The sequence below is a fragment of the Hoplias malabaricus genome, chromosome 3 (genome assembly GCF_029633855.1).
Source record: "Hoplias malabaricus isolate fHopMal1 chromosome 3, fHopMal1.hap1, whole genome shotgun sequence".
Lineage (NCBI taxonomy): Eukaryota > Metazoa > Chordata > Actinopteri > Characiformes > Erythrinidae > Hoplias > Hoplias malabaricus.
This window is the reverse complement of record NC_089802.1, coordinates 49,319,604-49,346,153: the sequence shown is the minus strand read 5'-3', so window position 1 is coordinate 49,346,153 and position 26,550 is coordinate 49,319,604. Positions and strand designations below refer to the sequence as shown.

The window sequence follows — 26,550 nt, the reverse complement described above, 5'->3', positions numbered from 1 at the left end:
ATGCTCTTAGCTTGTTTCCTTTTTTTTCCAATCCCCAGTTGGAGGTGTGATTAAGAACAGATGAGCTGCTCTCTGATGTTCTAACACTCCCTCATCTCCCTACTGGTGCTTAACCTCTCTCTCTCTCTCTCTCTCTCTCTCTCTCTCTCTCTCACACCCACACACAAGTGCAGTCTTCTCCTTGTTTCTTCTACCCTGGTTTCCTCTCAGGTGTTTGCTGGAGGTGATGGAGAAACAGAGTTAAGAAAAAGAAGCTGTTGGTTTAGCTTTGTTGTAAGAGTGTGTTTGAGGTTATTGTGAGGAAGCACTGAGCTGTATCCTAGAGGTGCACATGCTCAGAAGTGACTGATGTGCGATTTGTGTTTTGGAGCAGCTGTCTCCAGAGACGGGGCCTCGACAGGGGGGCACCAGGCTGACCATCAGTGGAGAGAACTTGGGCCTTCAGTTCAGAGACATCCAGAACGGTGTCCGCATTGGCAAAGTGGCCTGCCAGCCTATCGAGGAGGAGTACATCAGCGCTGAGCAGTGAGTATACTCTTACGCCTTGTACATTGGCCTCTAACCTGAGGAGCCTGGTTATCCAGAACTACACACACCTCATTAAACTGAAAAAACACAAATATATGGTGCCTAACTTTCCCAGAGCAGAGGCTGATTTATACTTCTCCATTGACTCACAAGAGCCCTACTCTATTGTGAGCTTTCATACTTCTGCGTTGGTGTCTGCATAGCTTTGCAATTACACTGCCAAACCACTAGGGTTGTATCTCAAATATCATTCTCTACACTAGGTAGTAGAGTAGTAGAATTACTTTTCAAAATCTTTAAAGTGCACTATTTAGGGAGTAGGTCGTTGGTTGGGACAGAGCATAGTTTACATGAGGTGCCAGGAAAGTAACTAATACACGTTTGTCCCACGTGGTATCACTCCTCGTTTAGTTTTTTTTCCCGTATTTTTCCTTTGTTCAGCATTTTTATTCATCACTGACGCCCACACCATGTCTGAGCAAATCTCTGTGTGGAGGATAGGAGCTCATGTTTCAGTACTTTTTTGGTTCAGTATAAACAATGTCCGTCCGACTTCTGACCAATCGTTGCGCTCTATAGTTACATTTCTGGAGAGGTGCGCGTCAGGCTATGGCATAGGGTCGACATAGAAGTATAAATTGGGCTTAACAAGGGCAAAGTAAAATTAAAATGGATGTTCAGAAATGTCAGATGGGATTCTGTACTAAGGAATATCCACTTCCAGTTATGTATCATGCTTGAGCACTGGTAGCGATTTGTCATCTTCTCTGTTCCCTTTTTTTAAACCTTATCTTGACACTAATTTCTGGCTCAGGCTTTTTAAGTATTTGAGCCATTGTAATATTTCACGTTAGTCCATTGAAATGGTGGTGTTATAATATGTAATGTGTTAAAGATGTGCTGACTGCACTGAGATAGTCATCTTTCTGAGAGGCAGGAATGCAGAGAACAGAATGTTTGACCTTCTCCTCCTGGTCTCTGTGCCCATGAAACCGATTATGACCCACCTTTAAGATGAGCAGTTTTAATTAAAAGTGATTTGCTGCTCTGCGATCAGGCAAAATGAACAACCCTGTCCCTCCCTCCCTCCCTCCCTCTCTTGCTCTCTCAGAATGACAAAGAGGTGTGTGTTAATGTTAGAGGTCAATGTGAGTTCACAAGTTCATTTAACCCTTTAAATTGATGGACTAACTCATTGTGTACATACTGCCACCCCAATGTATGTTTATTTATTTTTTTCTAAAGTATACCACTATGTAGGTTCATATTAATAATCAGTTCTGTTTTCATTCACAGTCTAGTTTATGTAATGTCTCTTTACATTGCGTGTGTAATTCATTGCTGGTGGTTTGCCTTGTAGCAAGTGTTCTGATTAGCAGAAGCAGCACAGAATAGAACAGCACTAGTAAAGGCTGTGTTAGGCATCTGGGGATGGTGGAATTTAAGGAAAGTAATTGAAATTAGCTTGTTTTAAGAGAGAATTAAACAGAAATGTCTGGGTAAATCTGTTATACGTGCCAAAATGGCTATGCGAGCTAGGGCAGATTCACAGGCCACACAAAAATATTTACCTGATATTTTTAAGGTTTCAATAAGTAAATGTATTATGTTCTAATTTTCCCTGTGCTTGGCTTGTATGTTTTTTTGCCCTGAAATAGCCCTTAAAACTTTAGTCTAAATTAGTGGAGAGAGACTGCTGTTGGCGAAATATGAGACAGAGAGAGAGAGTGTGTGTCTTGGAAAGGAAATATTAATTTACAAATGTTTGCTTGTTTATATGCTACATCAAAATCAAATGATCAAATAAAATGGAGTAAGTAACAGTGAATGGCATCAGAAGTATGACTTCTTCCTCTTCAGCCACATTATGTCATAGCCTTGCTGCTCTTTAATCGGTGTGGAGATGTTATTGCGATGGTAGCAGTGATGATGGGGGTCATCGGGGTGTGGGGTGTTGCTGTGACCACCTGCAGAGAGGACACAGGCAGGGGAGTTAATAACCGCCTATGAGAGGAGGAGGTGCCCTAGGGCATGATGGGAAGGTTGGGCGTATTTCATTAATCACAGAGATGCTGATACACACACGCACACTCCACCCGGCTAATTAACCCACCAGTGAGAGCACACACCAAGAAACAGAAGGTCCAGCTCTGTCAGAGAGAGAGAGCGCTGAAGTGTGTGTGTGTGTGTGTGTGTGTCTGTGTGTGTGCCCTGAGGTACTGTACAAGCTTAGTGGTGCTCTCCTCAGTGTCCTGCCTTGCTCCTCCGTCACTTCTGAAATGGGTTTTCATTAGAGCAGTTGGGGGCTTTGGGCGACTTCCGCAGCTCTTACAGCACTGCCTTATCCATCCATTCTCATCCATATCTCTCTCTCTCTCTCGTGCTTGCTCTATCTCTAGTATGCTCAGCCTTTTTCTCTTCAGCAACAGGAAGGAGAAGCATTTACTTGAGCAACGTGAATGTCAGACTGAGATTAGAATTGGAATTAAAATGCAAATGTTTTCTCTCTCCCTCTCTCTTTCTGTCTCTCTCTCTCTCTCTCTCTCACACACACACACACGCACACTCACACACTCCCACTCCTTCCCTCTCTCTCTGTATAGGATTGTGTGTCGCTTGGCGGATGCCACAGGCTATCGTGTGCAGGAGGCTCAGGTGGAGGTGTGTGTGAGAGACTGTCTGCCAGAGTACAGAGCCATCTCTCCTAAAGCTTTCACCTTTGTGGTGAGTACGCCATAATCTTCCTCAAACTCTGGAAGTGTCTGCAAGCATCCCAGGATCCTGTTTAAAGCTTTAGGTGTTTCGTATAAAGGGTCTTTTTTTGTCTCTGATCGCCGTCTGAGTCATTTAATTTACTGCCTTTACCCAGACCCAGTTTAACGTGCATATTTGAGATAGAAAGTCACACAGTGTACACTTCAAGATTCAATTTAGTTCAGGTAAGATATGGTAGACTAGCAGTTGTTTTACAACAGTACAGTTAGCTCATTTTAATATGTGAATATTGGGATATTATAAATTAGTTCTATTATTTACACAGCCCTTTTGAAATTAATATTTTGCATAAGAGGGTGTTGGAGTAGAGTTGCCATACTACAAGTGGAAAACAGTGTCTATTGACCAGCATTAGCAGTGTGCCAATGGCATAAATAGAGCAGAATGGTGTAGAACAAAGGAATGCAGTTGGATAAAATGTGGTCAGTACGGATCAATTAAAATATTATTTTGCAAGTTTATTTTAATTACATTTTTTTTTAAGTGGACTAGAATATTTTAAAGGGCCTTTCACAAGGCAAGTTAAAATCACATGTTCCCTTTTTAATTGTTATCTTTTTCAAGCTTTTTGACTTTAACTTAAGCCAGCCATTGTCATTAAAAGTAGTTTGGAAAAATGTTTCATTCATGGTTTTCTTGTTTACCATCTTTTTTGTTTTCTACACTGGAAGAATAAGAGCTATGCTAGAGTTGACACTGCCGTTCATCCCACATGGGATGTTAGAATACAGCCCTGAATAATATGTTGTATTGTAAATTTAATTTATGAATGATAATGTGTTTTGTATGTGTGTGTAGTCTCCATACTTCACTCGTGTGATGCCGTTACGCGGGCCAGTCTCTGGTGGGACGAAGATCACCATCCATGGCAGCCACCTGAACGCTGGCAGTGCAGTGTCAGTCAAAATCGGCCTCAACACCTGCCGCTTTGAAAGGTAAAACCAGCCTTAGCAACCACATATTTTCACTTATATAGAGCTTTCCAGTACACACACAAATGTTAATGTATGACCCTTAGGGCAATTTAATGGTTTATCAAAGTAATCATCACTCTGCAGTACAGTGGTTCATAAAAAAAAAAAAGTCTGAAGGTATTGAATGTGTGCTCAGCAAAAGAGCAATTATCCAAAGACTCTTGAATGTGTATGTGGTGGTGTTAACCTCTCGCAACATCTGCCCACTCTGACGTCTCAACGAGGAGAAGGGAGCTTAGTTAACACTTCCCACAAGAGCACCTTGGGATTTTCCCTCTGATGCTGAAGTGTGAGGGAGGAAATGAACCAATGCCGTTTATCCGCTGCTCATCCTTCTTCTTCCAAATGGATACCTACCACTGGGGTAAAAATGTAAAAAATTATAATAATAATAAATAAAGATTATTAAAGATAGATGTTTAATCTGTGCAAGGTGATTTACCCTGAGCTTAAACCTATTTCTCATGGTGCAACTACGCCCATGCTGAAATACACACACACACATATCTGCATCCCCACACTCTGTCTGACACACGTAGTGGCGGGCATGCAGAAGGTTTTGAAAGCATGTGGAGGGCGGATTGATTTGTGCTTGCCAAGTGGCTGGCTCTCTCTCTCTCTGTGTGTGTGTGTGTGTGTGTGTGAGAGAGAGCAGCAGTTTTGTCTCCATATCTGAGGTTCCAAAAGAACAGGAGGCTTTCGCCCACACCTCCACTTTATGCCTCACTGAGGCAAATGTTCTGGGTTTTCTGAATAAGAGGAGTGTGTTTATTGTGCGTTTATATATATATATATATATATATATAAATGTGTGTGTAAAGGGGCTTTTTGTTTGAAGAGTCATTCATTGGCTTATCTAGCCTCTGCAACATCTTCATGTTATTTCCCCACCTATCTCTCGTTTCCACTCTCTACTGCCTCTTTACACCTCTCACCTTCTTTTTCTGTGCTCGTTCACTCTTACTACCACCCTTCTTTCTCTTTCTCCTGCTCTCTCTCTCTCTCTCTCTCTCTCTCTCTCTGTGTGCACTTGTGACAACAACCTTGTCAAAATATGTACAGAACTCTGCGGGTTTCTCGGCTGCGTGTTGTGAAAATGGTTGCCTGGGCAACACAGCGAGAGAGAATCAGTATAAAAATTCTGTGTATACATACACATACACACACACACACACACACACACACCCTTTTGCATGCTGAGAGACAAATTCTTTTTTTCTTTTTAACCAAATCAGGAACACGAGCAAAGTGTCTTGCTTTTGTTGTATTTGCAGCTTGTTAGACACATTCTAAATGTTGCCCTGAATATTTTTGAAAAAATGCTGCTACACATTCCAGTTCATCACTGTTTCTAAGATTCACTTAGTAAAGCACAATTTGAACCATTTTTTGTGAGTGTATTTAAATGTGTGTATGTGTGTGTTGTCTACCAGGCGCAGTGCGAGGGAGATAGTGTGTGTGACTCCAGCAGGCCTGAACACCGGGGGTACTCCTGTGATGGTGGACATTAACGCAGCAGAGCTGAGGAACCCTGAGGTGAAGTTCAACTACACCACTGACCCCACAATCACCAGGATCGAGCCTGACTGGAGCATTGCCAGGTACAAGATGAGGGTGGGGTACCTTGACATAATTCATTTTTAGGTTTGCAAGTCTTTCACTATGTGTATATTGGTGTTGGATATGGGAGTGTTTTCTTGTCATTACTAATGAAACTCAGGAGCTCAGTGGTGGGCTATAGCTGATATTACAGGCCACGGTAGACTTGCTGCTTTCATTAGTAAAGGCATGATGCCATATTTACTTTTCAAATAACAGTATGGAGCTTGAGTATTAACTCATATGAGATTTTTTTTCTATAAAACTAAACATCTATATTTGAATGAAGCACTTCACTATTGATTAACATTTACAAGCACATTATCATGCTTAAACTTCTCAAAAAAAATCTGAAAAAGTTGGCACAGTGTGGAAGTACTTTGACTTTTATCTCGTTGCTGACATTATGCACCCAAGAGATTTGTTAATATGCATCCGGAACTGGGTTTTCTAATTTGGGGTTGCTGTACCCCAGAAGTATTACACACACTGTGAGTGCGTGCATGTGTGTGTTCTGTTTCAGGTTAGATGTTTTACCGGCTTGGATTGGTTACATTCATATTTCCTTTTTCAATATTGGATCAGGGCCTTTTGGCTCGGTACTGATTCTCATCAATGCAAATACCAGGTTTCATGTCAGTATTTTGTTTGTTAGTGTTGGCTAATAACTGTGGCCCACTTTAATTATTATACAGCAACCACTTCCATCTGGAAAATGTTTACTGGGCCCCAAAATATACGTGATTAGAATTATTTCAGCTGATTGCAGTTGTTTATACCAACTGTAATTATTTTACACAATTGTTCATTTCCGCATCATCATATTTTTTACATTGTATGAAAAACAATGTGCATTAAATTACATTTCCATTGTTTTGGGTATATACAAAAAGAGAAGTGCAGTTGCTGAGTGAATTGCAGTGTTAGATAAGACCAGTAAATATATGTTAAGGTTTGAGGTTGAGCTCTCAAAACAATTGTGCAGTCCACTGGTGGAGAACCTTATGTTTAAATCAGTAGCATTACCACAGGGCTGCAGATTTCGATGTGAAATGTAGGAGCTTAAGGTGCCAAGGACGCCTGTGTTGCCGGCAGAATGTGTGGGTGCCACACAACCTTCACTTCAGTTCAAACTCTTGTATTCCAGCTTCACAGTCCTGTAGAACACCCACACCCTTGAGACACGCACACTCTCGTGTGTTCACTCTGTGATATGTGTGTATTTGAGAAAGAGTGTGGGGCTGGACAGCTGTGTCTGCAGGGATCACACCAACATCAGAGTCGACAGACGAAAATGTCTGTCGGTTTGGGCCACACTCCAAAACAGCGGCACCCTAGCAACCTGAAAATGAGAAAAAGCTTTCAAAATCCAAAGAGAGAGAAAGAGGGCTAGTTGGTAGTGAAGTGATGTGAAGGTGTGAAGTGAGGAGTGAGGGGAAAAAAAGAGAAAGAGAAAATGTATTTGCCCAAGGGGAATGACCTCTTTTGGCCCTCATATTTGTTGCCATGATCCCTTTGGAGTTTTGTTTGATTGACAGTGAAACAATGAGTTTACTTCCCTTGTCTCTGGAAACAACTCACTTTTCATGCTGACCTAAACATCTGCACATGCTGAAAAGCATCAGCCCAAGAGGCCAGGTTGACCTCTATTTAGGAATATTCATTGTCCCCTGGTGCGTCCGAAATGTTTTGTAGGTTAGCACATATCTAATTACATTACTCGTCAGTGATAGCCCACAATGGGGTTTCGCCCACGTTAAACTCTGTAATATCTTGTAGATTTCGCTCACCAGAGAATTTGAGGGATAGACTAATCCTTTAGAAAAGACTATATTTACCCATGTAATTACCTAACGCAAGGTGTGTGTGTGTAAGGTTAAGTAATTGTTAAATCGCTGCTTAATCACAGCTAATGGGTAACCAGAGGCTAATTAACTCATTAAGACATTTCATAATGCCCACTATAGTGACCCACATAGGTTAATGTCTTATTCAGACTTACAGACGACAACATATTATCAAACCATTACAGTTGTTTTGTAATTGAATATGAGTAGAATGGACAATTGTGTCATGTCCTAGTTTTATCAGAAAGGTATCAATGGTTTCTGACTGGAAAGCCCCACATCCCAGACAGGGACAATGCCTTTGTGCCACCTGAAACCAGCCTTTGCTAGCTACTCATATGTTGAATGACACTTACGTAACTACTAATATAATGAAATAACATTCAGTATTTACTAATGTACTTAATTAGTTATCCGTAGCTACTGAAATACTGAATTAGCATTCACTAGCCACTAGTGTTCTGAATTAGCATTAACACAACTACAGATATAAATCTTCTCTACTTACTGGAATACTAACTACTAACTAACTGATACATACTGAATTAGTCTTCTAAAGATACTGTTTTCAAGTTAAACTAAAATCTATCTGCTCATACACAGATCAACCATAACATTATGACCACCACCTTGTTTCTCGATCACTTTTTATTCTCTCACTTTGTAGTTTTACAATTATAGCCTGTAGTTCATCGGTTGCTTTGCATACTTTGTTTGCCCCCTTACACTCTGTTCTTTAGTGGTCAGAACCACACATGATTTGAGTGGTAGTTTATTCTCAGTGCTGAAGTGACATTGACGTAAAAGTGGTTTGTTAGTGTGTTTTGCTGGTATGAGTGGATCAGACACAGCCATGCTGTTGGAGTCTTTAAACACTTTGTTCACTCACCGTCCACTCTATTAGAACCACAGTAGCTCATTTGTTGCTGCGCAGTTTGTGTAGGTCTTCCTCTGGTCCATCGATGGATGCTATACACTGCCCACAAGATGCTGTTGACTGGATCTTTTTGGTTGTTGGATTTTCCTCAGTCCAGCAGTGACACTCAGGGTGGGGGGGGGGGTTGTGTTTGATCAGTGTATGTACAAACTAATGCAGATCTGTCAAATAGATGCTTTTGACTTTAGTTCTTGCTTTGATTATTTGATTGGACAGAATAATGCATAAAAAAAGAAATAAAATTGTTATTATTATGGTTTTCTTTCCCTAAGTGGTGGGACTTCACTGACTGTCTTTGGTACCAACCTTGCCACTGTGAAAGAGCCCAAAATGAGGACAAAGCATGGAGAAATCCAGTCCGTCAATGTAAGTGATTTATACACTGTATACATGTCTCTATATACACACACACACAGACACAAACTCTCTCTTAGACACAATGAGCAGTGTCCCACCAGTGCCTGCACTTCTGTTCCCTTTTGCACATTCAAAATATCAAACCTCCCCATAGTACAAGATACACAGGGGGTATTGAATTGCCCTGACTGTAACCCTGCCTCAGGCTTATTTGCACATGTAGTTTAACCTTTAAAATGTCAGCTGCTGAAGGTAAATCAGGCCTAAGAGGGAAGTGGCAGCCGACCCCTGCTGAGCCCCCATTGGGCTGGAGGAACATTTCCCCTGCTTGACCTATATACCTGTACACCACACTCTTTCAACACCCACTCCTCCTCTCCACCTCCTACTGACTTCATTCTCTCTATCACCTTACCCTAAGCCAACACCTACACATTCACTCAGCTACCCACCGCACTTAACATTTCTCCCTTGTGCTTCTCTCCCACTCTGACAGAACTGTTCGGTCGTCAATAACACAGTGATGTTATGCTTGGCCCCCTCTGTGGCTGGGGCTGACTCGGAGAGAAGCTTATCAGAAGTGGGCAGTAGTCCAGATGAGATCGGCTTCGTTATGGACAATGTCCGCTCACTGCTGGTAGTCAATGAAAGCTTCACCTACTATCCAGACCCTGTATTTGAACCCCTGTCCCCCACCATGCTGGAGCTCAAGCCAGGATCTCCACTTATACTCAAGGTAGGAGTGTGTGGATGTGAGTACAAGCCTGTGCCGTTGCATCTGCAAAGGAGTAGAAATAATAGTATGAAATAGTGTGTGTGTGTAACTTGTAGTAATTGCATTCAGGTCGTTAATTAAGCTAACTTGAGCTAAGCTGACTTTAGAACCCATTGTTTTATTGGTATCATCATAACACGTGAGAAACCTGGACTCATTTTCTCAGTCTCCCACATGCCATTGCATTGTCCTCTCCACATTCTTACTACACCACACCCACATGCTCAGCACCCACTGCTGTTCTTATCGGAGATGGCCGATCCATTAGGAGAGTGTTTCCATAGATAGCGTTAGATATGAAGAGCTTGATGGCTTTCTGGATCTGGCTTTTCGACCTGTCTTCTGCGGTCACTGATATCATCTAAAAAGACTGTTTACTTTCCGCTACATCTATTTCTCTCCCCTTTTGAGCTTGCACTGCTTTAACTCATCTCCTCTGCCGATATGGACTTTATTTCCCCCCTCTTTCCTCTCTGCTTGAACTTCAAAGCCCTGGTTTAAAAACCCGTTGTGGTATTTTTAATGGAAAAAATGTTTCTTTTTCCCCCACAGCCAATTCTAGAGTAAATACCATAGCAAGAAGCACCGTGACTTCCATAACCAACTTTCTCTAGTTAAATCAAGCTCAGTAATGAAACCTTTTTTTTTGATTACCGCTTTTCTGCCAAGCGGCAGAGCCCCTTCTCACCCCACACAGAAAATAAGAGCAGCAAATCAACCCAATTCCATTAAATAATTGCAGATAAATTAGATGTGCATCAGATTTTCTGTGCAATTAATTTTTCTCCACTTCGTGCAAGGCCTCCTGGGTAAAACACGAGGTGTGTGTGTGTGTAAATGAATATATGTGTGTGCGTGTGTCGCTATTCCTGGGTTTTATTTACACGTTTAATTGGATCCCCTCTGGTGGTAAATATCTCTGCACGCACTGCCATGCAAACCTTTCTGGTAGATTCCACCCCCAGGCCTGTCTTCCCATAAGCCCCCTGGGGAGGAGGGGATATTGGATATTGGCAAGCTGACTGTATCCCTGCGAGAGAGGGAATGCACTCACATTGTTAGGATGCACTGTTTCATCCATTCGATGAGGCTGCCTCCGTATGATTAGCACTGTTTTATTCTTAGCACACATGTGGAAATGTGACAGTTGCAGCCTGTTTGCAAGTGCTATCTTACCTGCAGCTGTATAGGTGACACTCCTGTTTTTGAATGCATCACTGAACATTATTCATGAACCCACTATGGCCAAGATACTTTGAATCAATAATGGCTGGTAAGATACATGACTTTTTAAAAGCTGCTGCATGTTATTTTCCTTGTTTCACAGCCACACATTTGTTTCTAAGTTGATCATTAAAATTCAATTTGCAAACTGCATTTGGATTTTGAGCCATTTTCAAAGAAGAATAATAGTACCCCACCTATCAGTTTATGGGGTCTTCCTGAAGCCAGTTGAGAAGTATTCCCACACAATGCTTTGAATAATCTAGGATATAGGATATCACTTTTTCATATTAATATGCAGTGTTAAAATATTTCAAATGAAAATGATTTTTCGGTTTAGTGGTTAATACCAATATCCCCCACATGACTAGGGATAGGGTTAGAATATTTTTTGTCTTTTTTTGTGTGTTTTTGTAAACTGTGTGTTTGCTTGTTCATTTCAGGGAAGAAATTTGATTCCATCAGCTGCTGGAAACACCAGGCTGAACTACACCGTCCTGATAGGAGATGAGCCGTGTGTGTTGACAGTGTCTGAAACCCAGCTGTTGTGTGAATGGCCCAATCTCACTGGACAGCACAAAGTCACTGTGAGTTTACGCACTCGTTTTCAATCAGTTTCATTTTAAATCTCTTTAAAAGTTTCAACACCTGTGGGATTTTACATCATAAATTTTTTTAAAGTCCTGCTTGCAACAATAGCACTGCTGCCCAAAACAAAGCATTTCTATTGGTCATTCATATCAGTATCACCCAAGGCAAAGAACTCCTCCTGTGTCTAAATGATGTAGAGGAGTAAAAGATATACATGGGGCTTTCTTTAGATTTTTTCAGTCCAGTCCATTAATGAACTATAAAATAGTCTTTGTTTAAGCAATCCTGCAGGAGGAGCATCTCCCGATCAGACTCTAATGTAAATGCGTATTCGTATTTGTATAACATAATTGTAGTTTTTATTTTTATTTTATTTTAAAGCTTCTTATTTCTCTGACATCGACATTTCATGATGTGACTTTTTGTTTTCTTCAGTACCTTCTCACTTACCTTCAGTTTCGCTACTTAACACAGTATCTGTTTACCTTCCCCCTCGTTCATTTCTTTTCATGCAAACTGACATTATTTATTTTTTTAAACAGCTGGGGCACTCTGTGTGTCCGTATGAATTTGTGCGAGGTTGATTTTATTTACAACATATAATGATTAGTGGACTACCAGACAGGCTGTTCTATTTTTAGACTATGTTCCATCCCTAAGATGGAGATGGTTTCTTTCTTTTCTTTCTTATTTATTTTTTTCACATCTCCCAGACATGGTCTTTATACATTAATTTTCCTCATATGCCAGGGGTATTAAAATAGCATGCAGCTATTTTTCCCAAGCCGTCTGCTCTCCTTATGTGAGGAAAAAACCCTAAGGAAAAAATGATAGGAAGTGGGGGGGGGGGGTAAGAAAGAGGGAGAGAGATGGGGAGAAAGGGAGAAGAAAGAAAGAAAGACCCTCTGAGACCTGCAGGCCCAGATGTTTGTCCTCGACCTATATATTCTGACCTATATATGCTGGGCGAGGGAGTCCAACATCTTGCATGTTTTTCTTTTTCTTCCCCTACTCCCTCCCCCTTTCGCATCACTTGGCTCATCTCTGAAATCTTTCTCTTTCTTCCATTCATAGCTTAAATTGTGTGTAAGTATTCCCTTAGTGCTGTTTGACACTCTTTAACCTCTGGCATATACCTGAATACCTGATACAACACCAGCTGGCTTTGTTATAGACACTGTGCAATGTTTAAACTGTAATTTGCATGTGGAACTCTATGCATCTCCTCTATTGTACTGATCCCCTTTTATGTTCCATAGCACTGGGTATTACAATTCCTTTCACAGATCTGAATCATTTGACTTAGTTCTTGGAAATTATGCAATCTTGTGTTAACATCACAGTTTCTGTGCACTGCAGCAACAATTAAGAATTCAATGCCAGAAGTTGCCGTTCTGTTTTTATCCACACAATTACAGATTGGGTCATGTACATGTATTAAAAATAAATAATTAAAAAAGCTTTTTTACAGCATATATATTTACAGCAGTTTGAAAGATTCATAAGCTGGATTCACATCACAATGAAGGCATGCTCTTCACCCTCCTTGCTCAGTAGTTGCTGGAATTGATTAAATTCGGGAGAAAATTGTGTAAAAATGAAACGTGTAATTTGTAAACTAACTGTTTACGAATGACTTATAACTAATAGACTAAACTTCCAAGATGTATTTCTTCTTTAAACTGGTACACCATTGTCGAGAATGTACCGGTGCTGTGCCTAATGTAGTCTGACTGTATATAATAGCTTTCTGCGGTTGGGGCTGTTTAATTGATGTGCTCAGTGTGGAGGTGTGAGGTTTTAGTGGGTTTAATGGGAAAAGCTTTAGTCTGCGTGTTCCTGGTAATTACAGCTGTTAACAGCCACTTACTACAGAATGCTCAACAGAGACATTAAGTGAAAACACTGAAAATAGGGGAGGTGCCGCACTTAACACATGTTAGTGAAAGTGTGTGTGCTTGTGTAGTCTTAGGCGTTGTGAATTTACAGTGTTAATTGTGTATGTATGTGTGTGTGTGTGTGTGTGTGGGGTACAGGTGCGGGTTGGAGGGTTCGAGTATTCCCCCGGCACGCTCCAGATCTATTCGGACAGTCTGCTGACGTTGCCGGCCATCATCGGCATCGGCGGAGGTGGAGGCCTCCTGCTGCTGGTCATCATCATCGTCCTCATCGCCTACAAGCGCAAGTCCCGTGATGCTGACCGCACCCTCAAACGCCTGCAACTGCAGATGGACAACCTGGAGTCCAGAGTGGCCCTGGAGTGCAAAGAAGGTATGATGTCCGGTTTATTTTTGTCTTTCTTCAGTTCTCCTCTTCTGATAGCACTGCTCAGTGGGTTTAAAACAGAAATAGATTGATAGAAGGATTGCAGTTCTCTGATATTTGACATGTATATATCTGCCATGTTCACATTTATAAAATGGATTACATTTATCTGTTTTAGTTATTTACTTGTAAAGGTTATGATACAGTAACTCATTAAGAGGCCTGTACCATGAATCCATCCTCAGATACTGGTTTGAAACAATGGTCAGATCAAGTGTACATTATGAAGCATCCATAATGGAATTCTTCAAATTTTTAAATATACCTGCAATGCTAATATAAAAGATAAAAGATAAAAGCATACCAATGCAGTACTGTGCAAAAGTCTTAGGCTCCTAAGATTATTATTTATAGTCATTTATCTTCTCAATAAGCATGTGCAGTTAAAGTAAAAAAAAAAATGTTTTCAGATATTCTTCTTGATTCTTTGGATTTGTAAAATCACAAGTAGAGATTTGAAAAGCATAAAACCAATAACCAACGCATTTATTTATTTATTTGTTTATTTTGGGGGGTGGGGGGGGGGTGTACATAAACTTGCTGCTCGGATAAATAGCATTTTATATCACATTTCCTCAGGTGCTTAAAAAGTTTGCACAGTACTGTATATGTAGATGTATCTATTTTATAGATAAAATTTTGTCATGCAATATCTGAAACCACATAAGAATAGACACATTATGTATCAACTCGACATGGTTTAAGGCCACTTTATTTTTTGATTGTTCACAGAGTTTGCGCTGTGTTAATATAAACTTCTTATATATATTAGCCTCAACGCAAACTTTGGATACCACACAGTTGGAGCCATTCGTCTGAATAGAAGGAATTAAGACATGCATTCCTTTTGTTTCTTTAGCATTGTACATTTTTATATGTCAATTTAAAGTTCTGGTTTTACTGGCCACTTTGCTGGGTGACCCCCCACCACCACAGCAACCACATCCACACATACGGCTGCGGTCAAAAGGGCGTGAGACTGGGCAGCCATTATATTTGAGTGTGTCTGGCCCGAGGTGATGCCCTCGTCCATCTCCCTGAACTGAGATTAACCAGACACCCAGACCCAGAGAGAGGGATGGGAGGAGAAAGAGAGGACAAAAGAGATGGATAGAGGAGCAGAGAGAGAACATGAGGTCATGAGATAACGCCAGGAATGACCTCCAGAGATGTCACGAGAGGAAACAAGAGGCGCCTCTTTTTCCTTACTCCTGCTCTCAGAAAAGCTTGCTTTCTCTTCCTCACTCTTCCTTTCGCTCCCTCTCTCCCCCACTCTTCTTAGCTCCCTCTGTCCTCCCTTTCCTGTGGGCGAGAGGAGTGTTTAATCAGTCCAGCTGTGAGCTTTGTGAAACTGCTAACTCACACTTGTAAGACTTCACTTCGTGTTTTTGCTCTCTTACTTTGTTTTCTGATTGTTAAGCTCCTTTCACAGTTTCCCCAAAAAAGAGTTTCAGGCTCTTCTCAGATTTTTCCACCTGAAATCCTTAATTCTCCTTAAAAAAAAACCACTGAATTAAAGTTTACGATTGGCCTTGAGACAACAAAAAATAAACATTCTCTTTCTCTCTTGCTCTCTTTCTGTCTTTTTACGCTATCTCACTCTTTCTCTTTCTTTCTCAGTCTGCCTATTAATTCATGCCTCCACTCTTGTCTTTTACTGCTTTCCACCTTCTTTTAAATATATACATTTCCTCTTTCTCTCCCTTCAGCATCTGTCTTTCTCCCTCTACCTCAGCATCCCTTTCTCAGTAACTCCCTACCTCTACTATGGCATCATTCATTCTATCTCCTTTCTCTGTCACTGTCTGTCCATTTTTTGGCTTTTCTCTTTTGTGCATGCTACGTATGTTTTTCCTCACTCTTCTTCTTTCTCTCTTTCTCTCTCGCTCTCTCTTTCTCTCTGTCTTTTCCCCCTCTCTCTCCCTCTCATTAAGTTGCTAGTGGAGTCTAGGGCTTTTCGATAACCCACAGTTCACCTCTCCTGTCCAGACAGGATGTCAGAGGTTGATGCGTGTGTCCGCTAAACTCTTCCCCCGGCTGCCCCGTAGTGAGAGAGACAGACACACGGCTGCCTCAGAAAATATAACACCCCCTTGCTCCACACACTGCACACTCCTAAAGGAAGCATCCCTTCACTCTGATGGGAGACTGCACTTTTAGTGTCTTCTCTTTGTTAATTGGTAGAGCATACGCACTCAGTACGTGTCCAACTCCTCTTGCAACTTTGCACAGCCTTAAGAACTCTAGATTTATCTATTTATCTAATCTAATAATCTAATATTATTTCTAAACTCATTGTATTCCAGTGTAGCAAGTTTTATCCCATGTTTATGACACATTGTGTATCTTTCAGACAAGCACAGCATCAGAAATGTTTCCTGTTCAAAAATCAGTCGCAAAACATCTCTCCTCCTGTAATAAGCTATGGATTTAGTTCCAAAATCTGTACTTCACACAGAATATCTCTGCATGTTTGTGGGAGATGAGCTCAAGTGAAGATAATTAAAATAAGATTGCATCAGACTTTATCACCAGCACTAAGGGCGTTTTCAAACAAGAACTACATCTGGTGTGAACACACCCTAACTGTGTCATAGATTCTTTACTAAATCAATTTTTAAACATGGCTGTAGCAAGTGGGTAACTCAGTAAATGAAGCGTAAACTGGTTCATTCAGTGACCACGATGCAGTTTGATTCTTCAGCTTATGTTCACTGTGCCTGACGAAAGTGAAAACAATCACTTTATTACATATTGTTTGCTGCTTTAAATGTTTTATTTTTCCCCTCCCCTCTGAGTGCATTGGTTCCACTGAAATGATTTGACTGATCAGGTTTGTCTTTGAGAGATGAAATGACTTGGCCATGTTTTTGTGTCCAGCGTTTGCAGAGCTGCAGACTGATATCCATGAGCTAACTCAGGAGTTAGACGGAGCTGGAATTCCCTTCCTGGATTACCGCACTTATGCCATGAGAGTACTGTTCCCTGGCATCGAAGACCACCCGGTCCTGAAGGAGATGGAGGTAACAGATGCTATTTGCATACAGGCATTTTTCTTTTGTTTCTCAGTACTTTATATTGTTCTTCAAAGTGCCATACAACTACAGGGTGGTGGCGAGACTCTACAGTCTTGAATACTTGCACACACAAGTCAGATTTATCTCAGGCTCCATAATTGGTAGATAGGATGTGGATTTCTCTTCATATCTCTGGTGGAATCAGCTCTTGTGCTATATGGATCAATTTCTTATTATGCTGTTATACTGAGTTGCAGTCCAGGACCTCCCCAGAGAGCCACACGCATATTTCTGCTTAAAAGCTCTTCGAAATATGGCAATATTTTATTCCTGTCTCCAGTTAGGAGCTGCTGGAAAAGTGTAGTGCCGTGTGTGTGCTGTCTCATTTCCACTGTGTATATGTGGCACTAAGATTTGTGCAAAGCAAAATGGGGAGGCTAAAATGGCTAGTCTCTTAAAGCCTCCGTCAGGGTGGGTTTGGGGATTTTAAAGAGTTTTTTAGCACTAAATTGAATGCAAATCTGCCCAACACTGCTAACCTACTCAGTCTAAGCCCAAGCGGCACAAAACTGGATGATATGGTGGCTCTTATTCACTAAGTCTCTGTATACTATTAACTAGAATATATGCTCAGACTTAAGCGAGTGCACTGATTGGTCTACACTTTGTGTGAGCCCCGAAGTTTTGATCTCACTGCTCTTTAGAATGAGTGACTTCCCAAAAGTCTGAGCAGAAGGAATTGGCCAATTAGACACAGGCGGATGCAAAGTATTAGTCACATTAGGATCAAGATCATGCATTCTGCCTCTTTAGTTGCTCATTGATGTGTTAGTAAACAATGAATAATGCAATTAGTCAGTCTTTAGACAGGTAGGCATGTGTATGTGAGATGCTGCAGTTGAGCAACAGAGAGACCTGTCTAATTAACAGTGGCGGAGCACAGAATATTAGTTACATTCGGATCAATTTAAATAATGACATCATTCAAACAAAGTAAAGTCGAGCCTCTTCATTATGCTGACAAGTTAAAAGTACCCACGCACTGTGTAGCCTCTGAAGCTGCTGAAGCCAAATGTTATGGCTTATTAGCCACCCTAACTCAGTCTATATCAATAAAACAAGCCCGCTGTGAATTGTAGATCAAAAACAGCTCTAAAGAATAATGACTATAGTGGAATCAACTGGATAAATCAAACATGGTGTCACTTCTGCGAGCCAATCTGCCTTGAGAAACATGAAAAATTAAACAGCCCTCGAACCAAATCAATTCCCATCGCATCCTCGTTGAAGTTTTAAACATTAAACTCATGCTTCACCTTATGCTCTCAGTCACCCTCTCTCTCTCTTTCTCTCTCTTGCTCTCTCTCTCTCTGTCTCTCTGTCTGTGCCTCAGGTGCCAGCCAATGTGGAAAAGGCTTTGACGTTGTTCGGGCAGCTGCTGAACAAGAAGCACTTCCTGCTGACGTTTATCCGCACTCTGGAGGCTCAGCGCTCCTTCTCCATGCGGGACCGTGGCAACGTGGCGTCCCTCATCATGAGTGCCCTACAGGGGGAGATGGAGTATGCCACAGGAGTGCTCAAACAGCTGCTCTCTGACCTCATTGACAAGAACCTGGAGAGCAAGAACCACCCCAAACTATTGCTGCGCAGGTACCTGGGGCATTACTTTGCAAAAATCTCAAAAATAGTTAATTAAACTATTTCAAGGCGTAATAATGGTTATCATAGTTTTTAAACAACAAAATACTGAATTTTGCCTGTGTCATCTTGTCTGTGATTCTGAAGGCATTTCTAACACTGCTTCTGAAAAATCTCAGTTTAAAGGGCTATATTGCACTAACACTTCACCTTACCCCTATATCACAACAATGATTTAGACACATTACCCTAAGGCAAAATGGAGGGGTAGGGCTAAATAGGGGGTTAAGGTGTGAAATGGGTTTGACCTTTAGTTTTCATTACTTGTTAGCTACATTAATCCTTGTAGCTAGGGCTGTTCCCAATACCACTTTTTAGGGCTCCAGCACTTTGGCAGTGATATTTGGCGAATGTTCTGAGCTTCGGCCCCCAGGGTGGGGATGTACAGGGAAAACTATTCAGGAAATCCACGTCCAACGTATACCCGCTTTAAAATCCCAAGGCTGTTTACCTCACAGAGCACTTGGGCTCACAGCACGGCTGATAAAATGAGCCATGGTGTTGCCACATGTCCTTGAAAAAAATAAACTGTTATGGACCATAATTTCAGATTCTCTCTTATAAACCCTGAATGTTACAAAAAGAATGTCTGAATTTGAAAATAAAACCAAACAAATATCGGAAAAGATGAATTTTCAGGTCCAGTCTTGCGTTCTGCGGATTACCTAGCCTTGCAGGGCTAACACTGGCTAAAGTATCACTTTAAAGGTAGTTGTCTGATTTTGCTTTAACATGAAGTGAAGCCTTAGGAAGTTCTTTGTCATCCTCCCTTTCTGTCTGCCACTGTTGACGCATGTATCTCTCCTTTTCCCTCTCCTCTCTTCATCCCTCTGCTTCTGTCTGAAAATATTACACACCTGAGCACACAGGTCCCCTAGAGAGAGAGAGAGAGAGAGAGAGAGAGAGAGCACTAAAGGAATAAAGAGAAAGGGAGAAGCAGACTTGGAGCAAGAATGGGGAGTGTGGAGTGGAGAATAGTGTGATCAGAGGGGGCCACATTGGAGATGCAGAAATAATATTTTGTGTTGAGATGATGATCCAAAGCAAATGAAAGCAGTGGTATGAATAAAAGAGGCAAATCATATTTGTATATAATTGAAAGCTGATATAAAATAGCATTTGTACAGACACACTGTGAATCTTTGTGCTAGTCTTCCAGTTCTACAGCCACATTCTGCTATAAGTTCTAATGCTCTCAGAGCCTGTTGTGGAGGTTGTCGGAATGCGTAGTTTGACGTTAACTCACATTAAACAGAGCATCTATTAAGTGTCTCTGAATGGTAGAATCTGTAACTGTAGGATCAAACCCTAAATCTAAACTGAGTGAAAAACACACACCTAATTCTGAACCCGAGGCCCTCTCCACACAGATCTGGATATTATCCGCAGTCAACTGTGGCCAAGGCTGTTAACTATTCAATTCTGGGCATTTTCTTTTCAATCTTCCTTTAACTAGTGAAACAAATGTTATCATGTTGTATGCAAGATTGCAGTATTATGTCCCACAATGAAAAAATTAAAGACTTTACCACTAGGGAAGATTGTAAATCCTCTGAAATCCTTTGTAAAGTTTTGCTTCATTCTTAGGCTTTATAGAGATAATATATAAAATAACAGTATAAACATCTGGAATATTTTCTAGTTTACGATGGTACTCTGCCAAATGAGCCTGTCCAAAATGAAGCATGCAGGAAACATGGAGGTTTAATCCCAAATCACTCCATGTGCACTCTATGTAGTGCACTACACAAGTCATGAAATTACTGACACTTGATCTTAACAGTGCTTTATGTGTTTAATGCAACATCATTTATATTTATTCATATGTACATACAGTATTGTTTCAGTATCATTATTGATAGTGTTAATATCAAAATATGCAAACCACAATGTTTAATACTCAGTTAAAGCCCATATCTGTTTTTCTAACGTAATGGTCTCTCAGAAGAGCTCAGTTCGTTTAGTAGAGCTGTATATACGTGTATCCGACACAGTGGGCAGAATGTAAAGGTGAGATGGTGTGTACATTTCTGTAAGATTTGGCCTGGAGCTTGTTCTCTGGTGTCTAGAACTCTAGCAAGTGCTATCCCTCATTCCCTGATGAAGCACTTCACTTTTTTGGCTCTTCTCTCTTTCTCTTTCTTTTTTCCTGGCTCATGCACTTCTCTCATTCATTTAAAGATAGCGCTGCCTCATTTTTCTCTCTCCACCATTCCTCTCTCCGTTTCATCTGTCTGTGGGTGAGCGAGTGAATAATTAAATGGAGAGAAGGAGAAAACAAACAGTTTTCACCCCACACTCTTCTTCCTCTCCTCCTCTCCCCCTTCGTTAGCAGATTAGCGCTAATAACGTCCGCTAATTACCCTGCCTGTTAATTAGCTTCATTCCGAGGGACTTTTGTGAGGGTTATTTTATACAGCATGTTTCTGCTCAGCTAGAGAACTTACTGAATGAATCTAGTTGGTGCATTTGTTAATAAAGATTGGTGGTATGCCTTGGTGAATGTAAAAAAAAGGCAGGAGTTGGTTCTGTAATATTAATGTTTAATTTTTGTACCTGCTGCTTTGCCTGGTTATTGCTCATTAAGCATTGAGTGAGTGTTGGTTAGGATTGGATTACCGTTAGGTTAGTAGACACTGATAGAGACATTGGACTTCACTACAGTGCTTTTAGGCAAAGCTGCTCAGAATGACTGTTTAGTCAAGAACTGTAACTTACAAAGTCACAGGAGCATATACTGTAAATAAATTCTTAGCAATCTTTAAATAATTGCCATTTATTTTTAAGACATAAATGAATCACTCGTCTTTATGTTTCACTACCCTGTCAGCATCAGTGTAGGTGAAGCTCTTACAAACCTGTTACAAATGCATCTCAGATGGCTCCCCATGAAGCTGAGTCTGATGTAAAACTACATCAAGGCAAAGAGAAACTGTTCAGAGAAATTCCACATTGATTTCTTTATAATTATATAAGGGGAATGTTTATTTAATTGTATAATGCATGCTCACAAGTGGAATGATATTGCATTGTGAAACTGTTAGCATATTGTGGGAATGGACATTTTATTAAAAGCTCTAGTAACACAAGTTGTGCAACATGAGTACAGTATAAAAATGGATCAATCCATAATTTTGGTGGTTACCTACAAGTCCAGTTCTGCTCGTACTCCAAGTGTACGTAGACGTGCATACTCTGTTTCTTTTGTGAAGTTTGGCCAAGAACAACTCTGTTTAACTATCCTAGCCCTCCACCTTTCTAAAGCAGACTTGAGTGGGGGGGGGGGGGGGGGTGTCAAAAGTTGAAATAAATTGGAACACACGCAATCATCCATTCTTCTTTTCCTTGACAAGGCGCTGCTCTTGTAGAATGGTTCTCTCTAGTCTTTCTTTCTCCTTGGCTCACTTTCTCTGAAGCTTCACATAGATCTCTGCCACTCGACCTGAAGAGTTGTAGCAGTTTCTGCACTGTGTGCATGCAAACGTATGACATTACTCTTCTTCTCTTCTGTAGGACAGAGTCTGTGGCTGAGAAAATGCTGACAAACTGGTTCACGTTCCTCCTCTACAAGTTTCTGAAGGTGAGCAGTGTATGAGTTCAGTGTGTGTCTGTTTGGATTGTACACAATTCTTTACGTGTTTGTGTGCATATTCTGGCTGTGTGAACACTTTTGGTTGTGTGAGTGTGTGTGTGAACGTAACAGCTTGAGGTCCCTGGTGTTTTGGTATTCTCTGCTGACCTTGAGTGCTGTGCAAAGGCTTATGGGAGATTGAGTTCAGTAACAGTGCGCAGTCTACCATATGTCCCTGGCAGCATCACTTTCTCAGTCTCTCAACTATCAGTCTCTCAACCATCAGCCCTCATATACGCATCCAGCCAGAACTCTATATATAGCCTTCTTAATGCCTCTGACTGCGGAACAAGGCAAAAATGTGTGTTTCTTGAAGTAAATTACCAGCCAGATGGTTATGGGAATCAAAAGAAGTGCCTGATCGAGAGATGCTGAAGCATGTGGATATTAGTTTGTGCTGGAGCTGCATTCCACTGAACACACTTAACTCTGATCTTGGGCTTTTTTGTGTGTGGCGTTAGGGTTTAGGATGTGCTGTATGTTTGCAGTTTTTTTGCTCTTCTATGAAATTCACATTAGCACAAAGCATGAGTAAGCATTTCCAACCGGAATCTGCTAAATAGTCAATTTAGTGGTTTGATAAAAAAAAAAAAAAAAAAAGTGCACAATTCTATATGTGATCAGAAAGACAGCAGCCTGACCCAGACGGTGTGTCTGGCTATCAGAGAGTGTTTGTGTCTTTCTCCTGTCTGTTGGTGCTCGTTAACAGCTGTCTGTTTAATTAGCCCCAGTGCTAACGAGCCTAACGAGGCAGGGACATATGGTGGGGGTTGGTGGGGGAGAGGCCCAGAGGGGTACGGATGCCAGCAAGGGCCACAAGAGGCAGAATGTGTCTGGGGACGTGATCATGTTTTCTGTAGATGCTGTAATAATAAGAATAACTTGAGCTTCAGTATAATTCTAAAAAACCAATACTGACTGGCTGATTAGTTATTACCCTAATTGAGTCAATTATTGTTAATTAATTGTGGGTAATTTAGCCTGCGACAAGTACACTATCAAGTGTAGGTCTCTCCTAATGACAGGATGCTTTGTAAGAGTGTTGTTTCTGTCTCCAGTGAGAAACGACTTTGTGAGAGGGAAAGAGAAAATGAATGTGATAAGGACAGGAAAGTCGGAGATGGTGATACATTTGTTAAATTATAGTTAATTAATTGTAGATAATTTGGCTGCCAATACACACTCTCTCACCCCTTATGCCAAGATGCTCTAAAGTGGTTCAGTGGTTCCTCTATCAGAATGGCGAGAGGCAATGAGAGCATTTTGTTGCAATGAACATAAAAGGGTCGAATTAGAGACAGATTCTTGTTAAACTGTTTTTAATTCATTGCAGAAAATCTGTCTGCCAATACACACTCTGTCAAGTGCAGGTGGGTCTCCTTTTCACCAAACCCTCTAAAAATGCTTCAGTGATTTCTCTCTAAAGTGATAAATATCTTTGCGAGAGAAAAATGAGAGAACCAAGGTGAATAGGACATGAAAGGACGGGAATAAAGACAAAGTATGTTACAGTATTGCTAATTGAATATTTCTGCTACCAATATACATTCTGTCAAGTGGGTCTACCTCCAAACTGAGTTCTTTTTACAGAAAAAGGAAAGAATGTAGGTGCAATAAACTTGAAAGGAAAGACATATTTGATTGTTGTGCTGTAGTCAGTTAATTATGCAGTTCAGGCTGTCAAATCAAGATGCCCTGCTTCAGTTATATGATTTCTCGCTTTTAGCCTGGACCAATGTTCCCTGATTTAATGAAATATTACTTTAAAAATGATTTATATAAAAGTGCTGGTCATAAAATTAGAATATCATGAAAATGTTTATAGTAATTCCATTCAAAATGTGAAACTTGTATATTATACTCATTCATTACACACTGACTGATATATTTCAAGTGTTTATTTATTTTAATTTGATGATTGTAACTGACAACTAATGAAAACCCCAAATTCAGTATCTCAGAAAATTAGAATATTGTGGAAAGGTTCAATATTGAAGACTATTGAATATTGGTGCCACACTCTAATCAGCTAATTAACTCAAAACACCTGTAAAGGCCTTTAAATGGTCTCTCAGTCTAGTTCTGTAGGCTAAACAATCATGGGGAAGACTGCTGACTTGACAGTTATCCAAAAGATGACCATTGAAAATTTACACAAGCAGGGCATGACATAAAAGGTCATTGCTAAAGAGGCTGTTCACGGAGCTCTGTGTCCAAGCACATTAATAGAGAGGCGAAGGGAAGGAAAAGATGTGGTAGAAAAAAAGTGTACAAGCAATAGGGATAACCCCACCCTGGAGAGGATTGTGAAACAAAACCCATTCAAAAATGTGGGGGAGATTCACAAAGACTGGACTGCAGCTGGAGTCAGTGCTTCAAGAACCACCACGCACAGACGTATGCAAGACTTGGGTTTCAGCGTCACATTCCTTGTGTCAAGCCACACGAACAAGAGACAGCGTCAGAAGCATCTCACTTCCAAAAAGGACTGGACTGCTGATGAGTGGCCCAAAGTTATGTTCTCTGATGAAAGTAAATTTTGCATTTCCTTTGGAAATGAAGTCCCCAGAGTCTGGAGGAAGAGAGGAGAGGCACAGAATCCACATTGCATGAGGTCCAGTGTAAATTTTCCACAGTCAGTGATGGTTTTGGGTGCCATGTCATCTGCTGGTGTTGGTCCACTGTGTTTTCTGAGGTCCAAGATCAACGGAGCCATCTACCAGGAAGTTTTAGAGCACATGCTTCCTGCTGCTGTGACCGACTTTATGAAGATGCAGATTTCATTTTCCAACAGGACTTGGCACCTGCACACAGTGCCAAAGCTACCAGTACCTGGTTTAAGGACCATGGTATCCCTGTTCTTAATTGGCCAACAAACTCACCTGACCTTAACCCCATAGATTTACTGTGAAGAGGAAGATGCAATATGCCAGACCCAACAATGCAGAAGACCTGAAGGCCACTATCAGATCAACTTGGGCTCTCATAACACCTGAGCAGTGCCACAGACTGATCGACTCCATGCCACACCGCATTGCTGCAGTAATTCAGGCAAAAAGAGCCCCAACTAAGTATTGAGTGCGGTACATGCTCATACTTTTCATGTTCATACTTTTCAGTAGGCCATCGTTTCTAAAAACCTTTTTTTTTTGTATTGGTCTTAAGTAATATTCTAATTTTCTGAGATACTGAATTTGGGGTTTTCATTAGTTGTCAGTTATAATCATCAAATTAAAAGAAATAAACACTTGAGATATATCAGTCTGTGTGTAATGAATGAGTATAATATACAAGTTTCAAATTTTGAATGGAATTTCTGAGATAAATAATCTTTTTCATAATATTCAAATTTTCTGACCAGCACCTGTATATTTGAATAATTATGGAAGAATGGCACGGTGGCGCAGCAGGTAGTGTGGCAGTCGCACAGCTCCAGGATCCTGGGGCTGTGAATTCATGTCCTGATTCGGGTGACTGTCTGTGTGGTGTTTGTTGTGTTCTCCCCAGACCCTGAACTGGATAAGCAGTTACAGACAAAGAATGAATAAATGAATTAATATATAACTGAATATATAATACATATAATTGAATAATTCAGCTGACAGTACACACACCATCAGGAGTAGGTCTGTCTCCTTTAATGACTAAATGCTCTCTTAGTGGTTGAAAGGTTTCTCTTTACAGAGGAAAAACAACTTTACAAGAAGGAAATTGAGTAAACGGGGTGAAAAGGATGTGAAAGGCCAGAGGTAATGTGGGGGTAGAGGAAGGAGTTGAGCAAGAAGAGGTGCTGCATGGGAAGAAATGGGACAAGAGAGAGAGAGAGAGGGAGGGAGGCGGACCTAGCGTTCATCTCATTGCCTGTTTGACACATTTCATGCTCTGAAGTGCTTCTCCGGCACTTTCTTCCACAGTCATTAGCCTTCTATTAACCCCTCCATCAATCCCCCCCCCCCCCCCAACCTCTTTCACACACACACACACACACACACTTGCGGCTCGTTCCGACTCGCTCTCGGCTGCTTTTGTGAAGAAAGAAGACTCAGGGGAGCGGCAGAGCTTATTCTGCTTCCGCACTGTTTTTGTTTTCCCTGACTGCGGGAATTACTCTTAAGTCCTGGAGGACCTCTTCCCATGCACATATCTTGGTGCCTTTATCTCAAACCTGGGATAAAGCACTTGCCCTCAGTTTGGCGCAGAGGAAATGGGCCACTTCAAGAACGAGTGTTTCTGCACAAATCGTTAATGCTTTGCAGAACAAAGAGTCTGGAG

General features: G+C 41.0%; 1 protein-coding gene across 1 annotated transcript in view; it reads left to right on the top strand.

The window, feature by feature from the left end:
- Window positions 1–26,550, top strand: part of plxna1b (plexin A1b) — a 172,264-nt gene that overhangs the window by 133,592 nt on the left and 12,122 nt on the right. Inside the window, exons 13-23 of the mRNA XM_066662771.1 lie at window positions 374–525; window positions 3,132–3,252; window positions 4,102–4,238; window positions 5,711–5,878; window positions 8,933–9,026; window positions 9,514–9,753; window positions 11,460–11,603; window positions 13,644–13,878; window positions 16,813–16,955; window positions 18,343–18,599; window positions 22,161–22,227. Of these exons, the coding sequence (XP_066518868.1) occupies window positions 374–525; window positions 3,132–3,252; window positions 4,102–4,238; window positions 5,711–5,878; window positions 8,933–9,026; window positions 9,514–9,753; window positions 11,460–11,603; window positions 13,644–13,878; window positions 16,813–16,955; window positions 18,343–18,599; window positions 22,161–22,227 (1,758 nt within the window). The remainder of the gene's footprint in view (window positions 1–373; window positions 526–3,131; window positions 3,253–4,101; window positions 4,239–5,710; window positions 5,879–8,932; window positions 9,027–9,513; window positions 9,754–11,459; window positions 11,604–13,643; window positions 13,879–16,812; window positions 16,956–18,342; window positions 18,600–22,160; window positions 22,228–26,550) is intronic.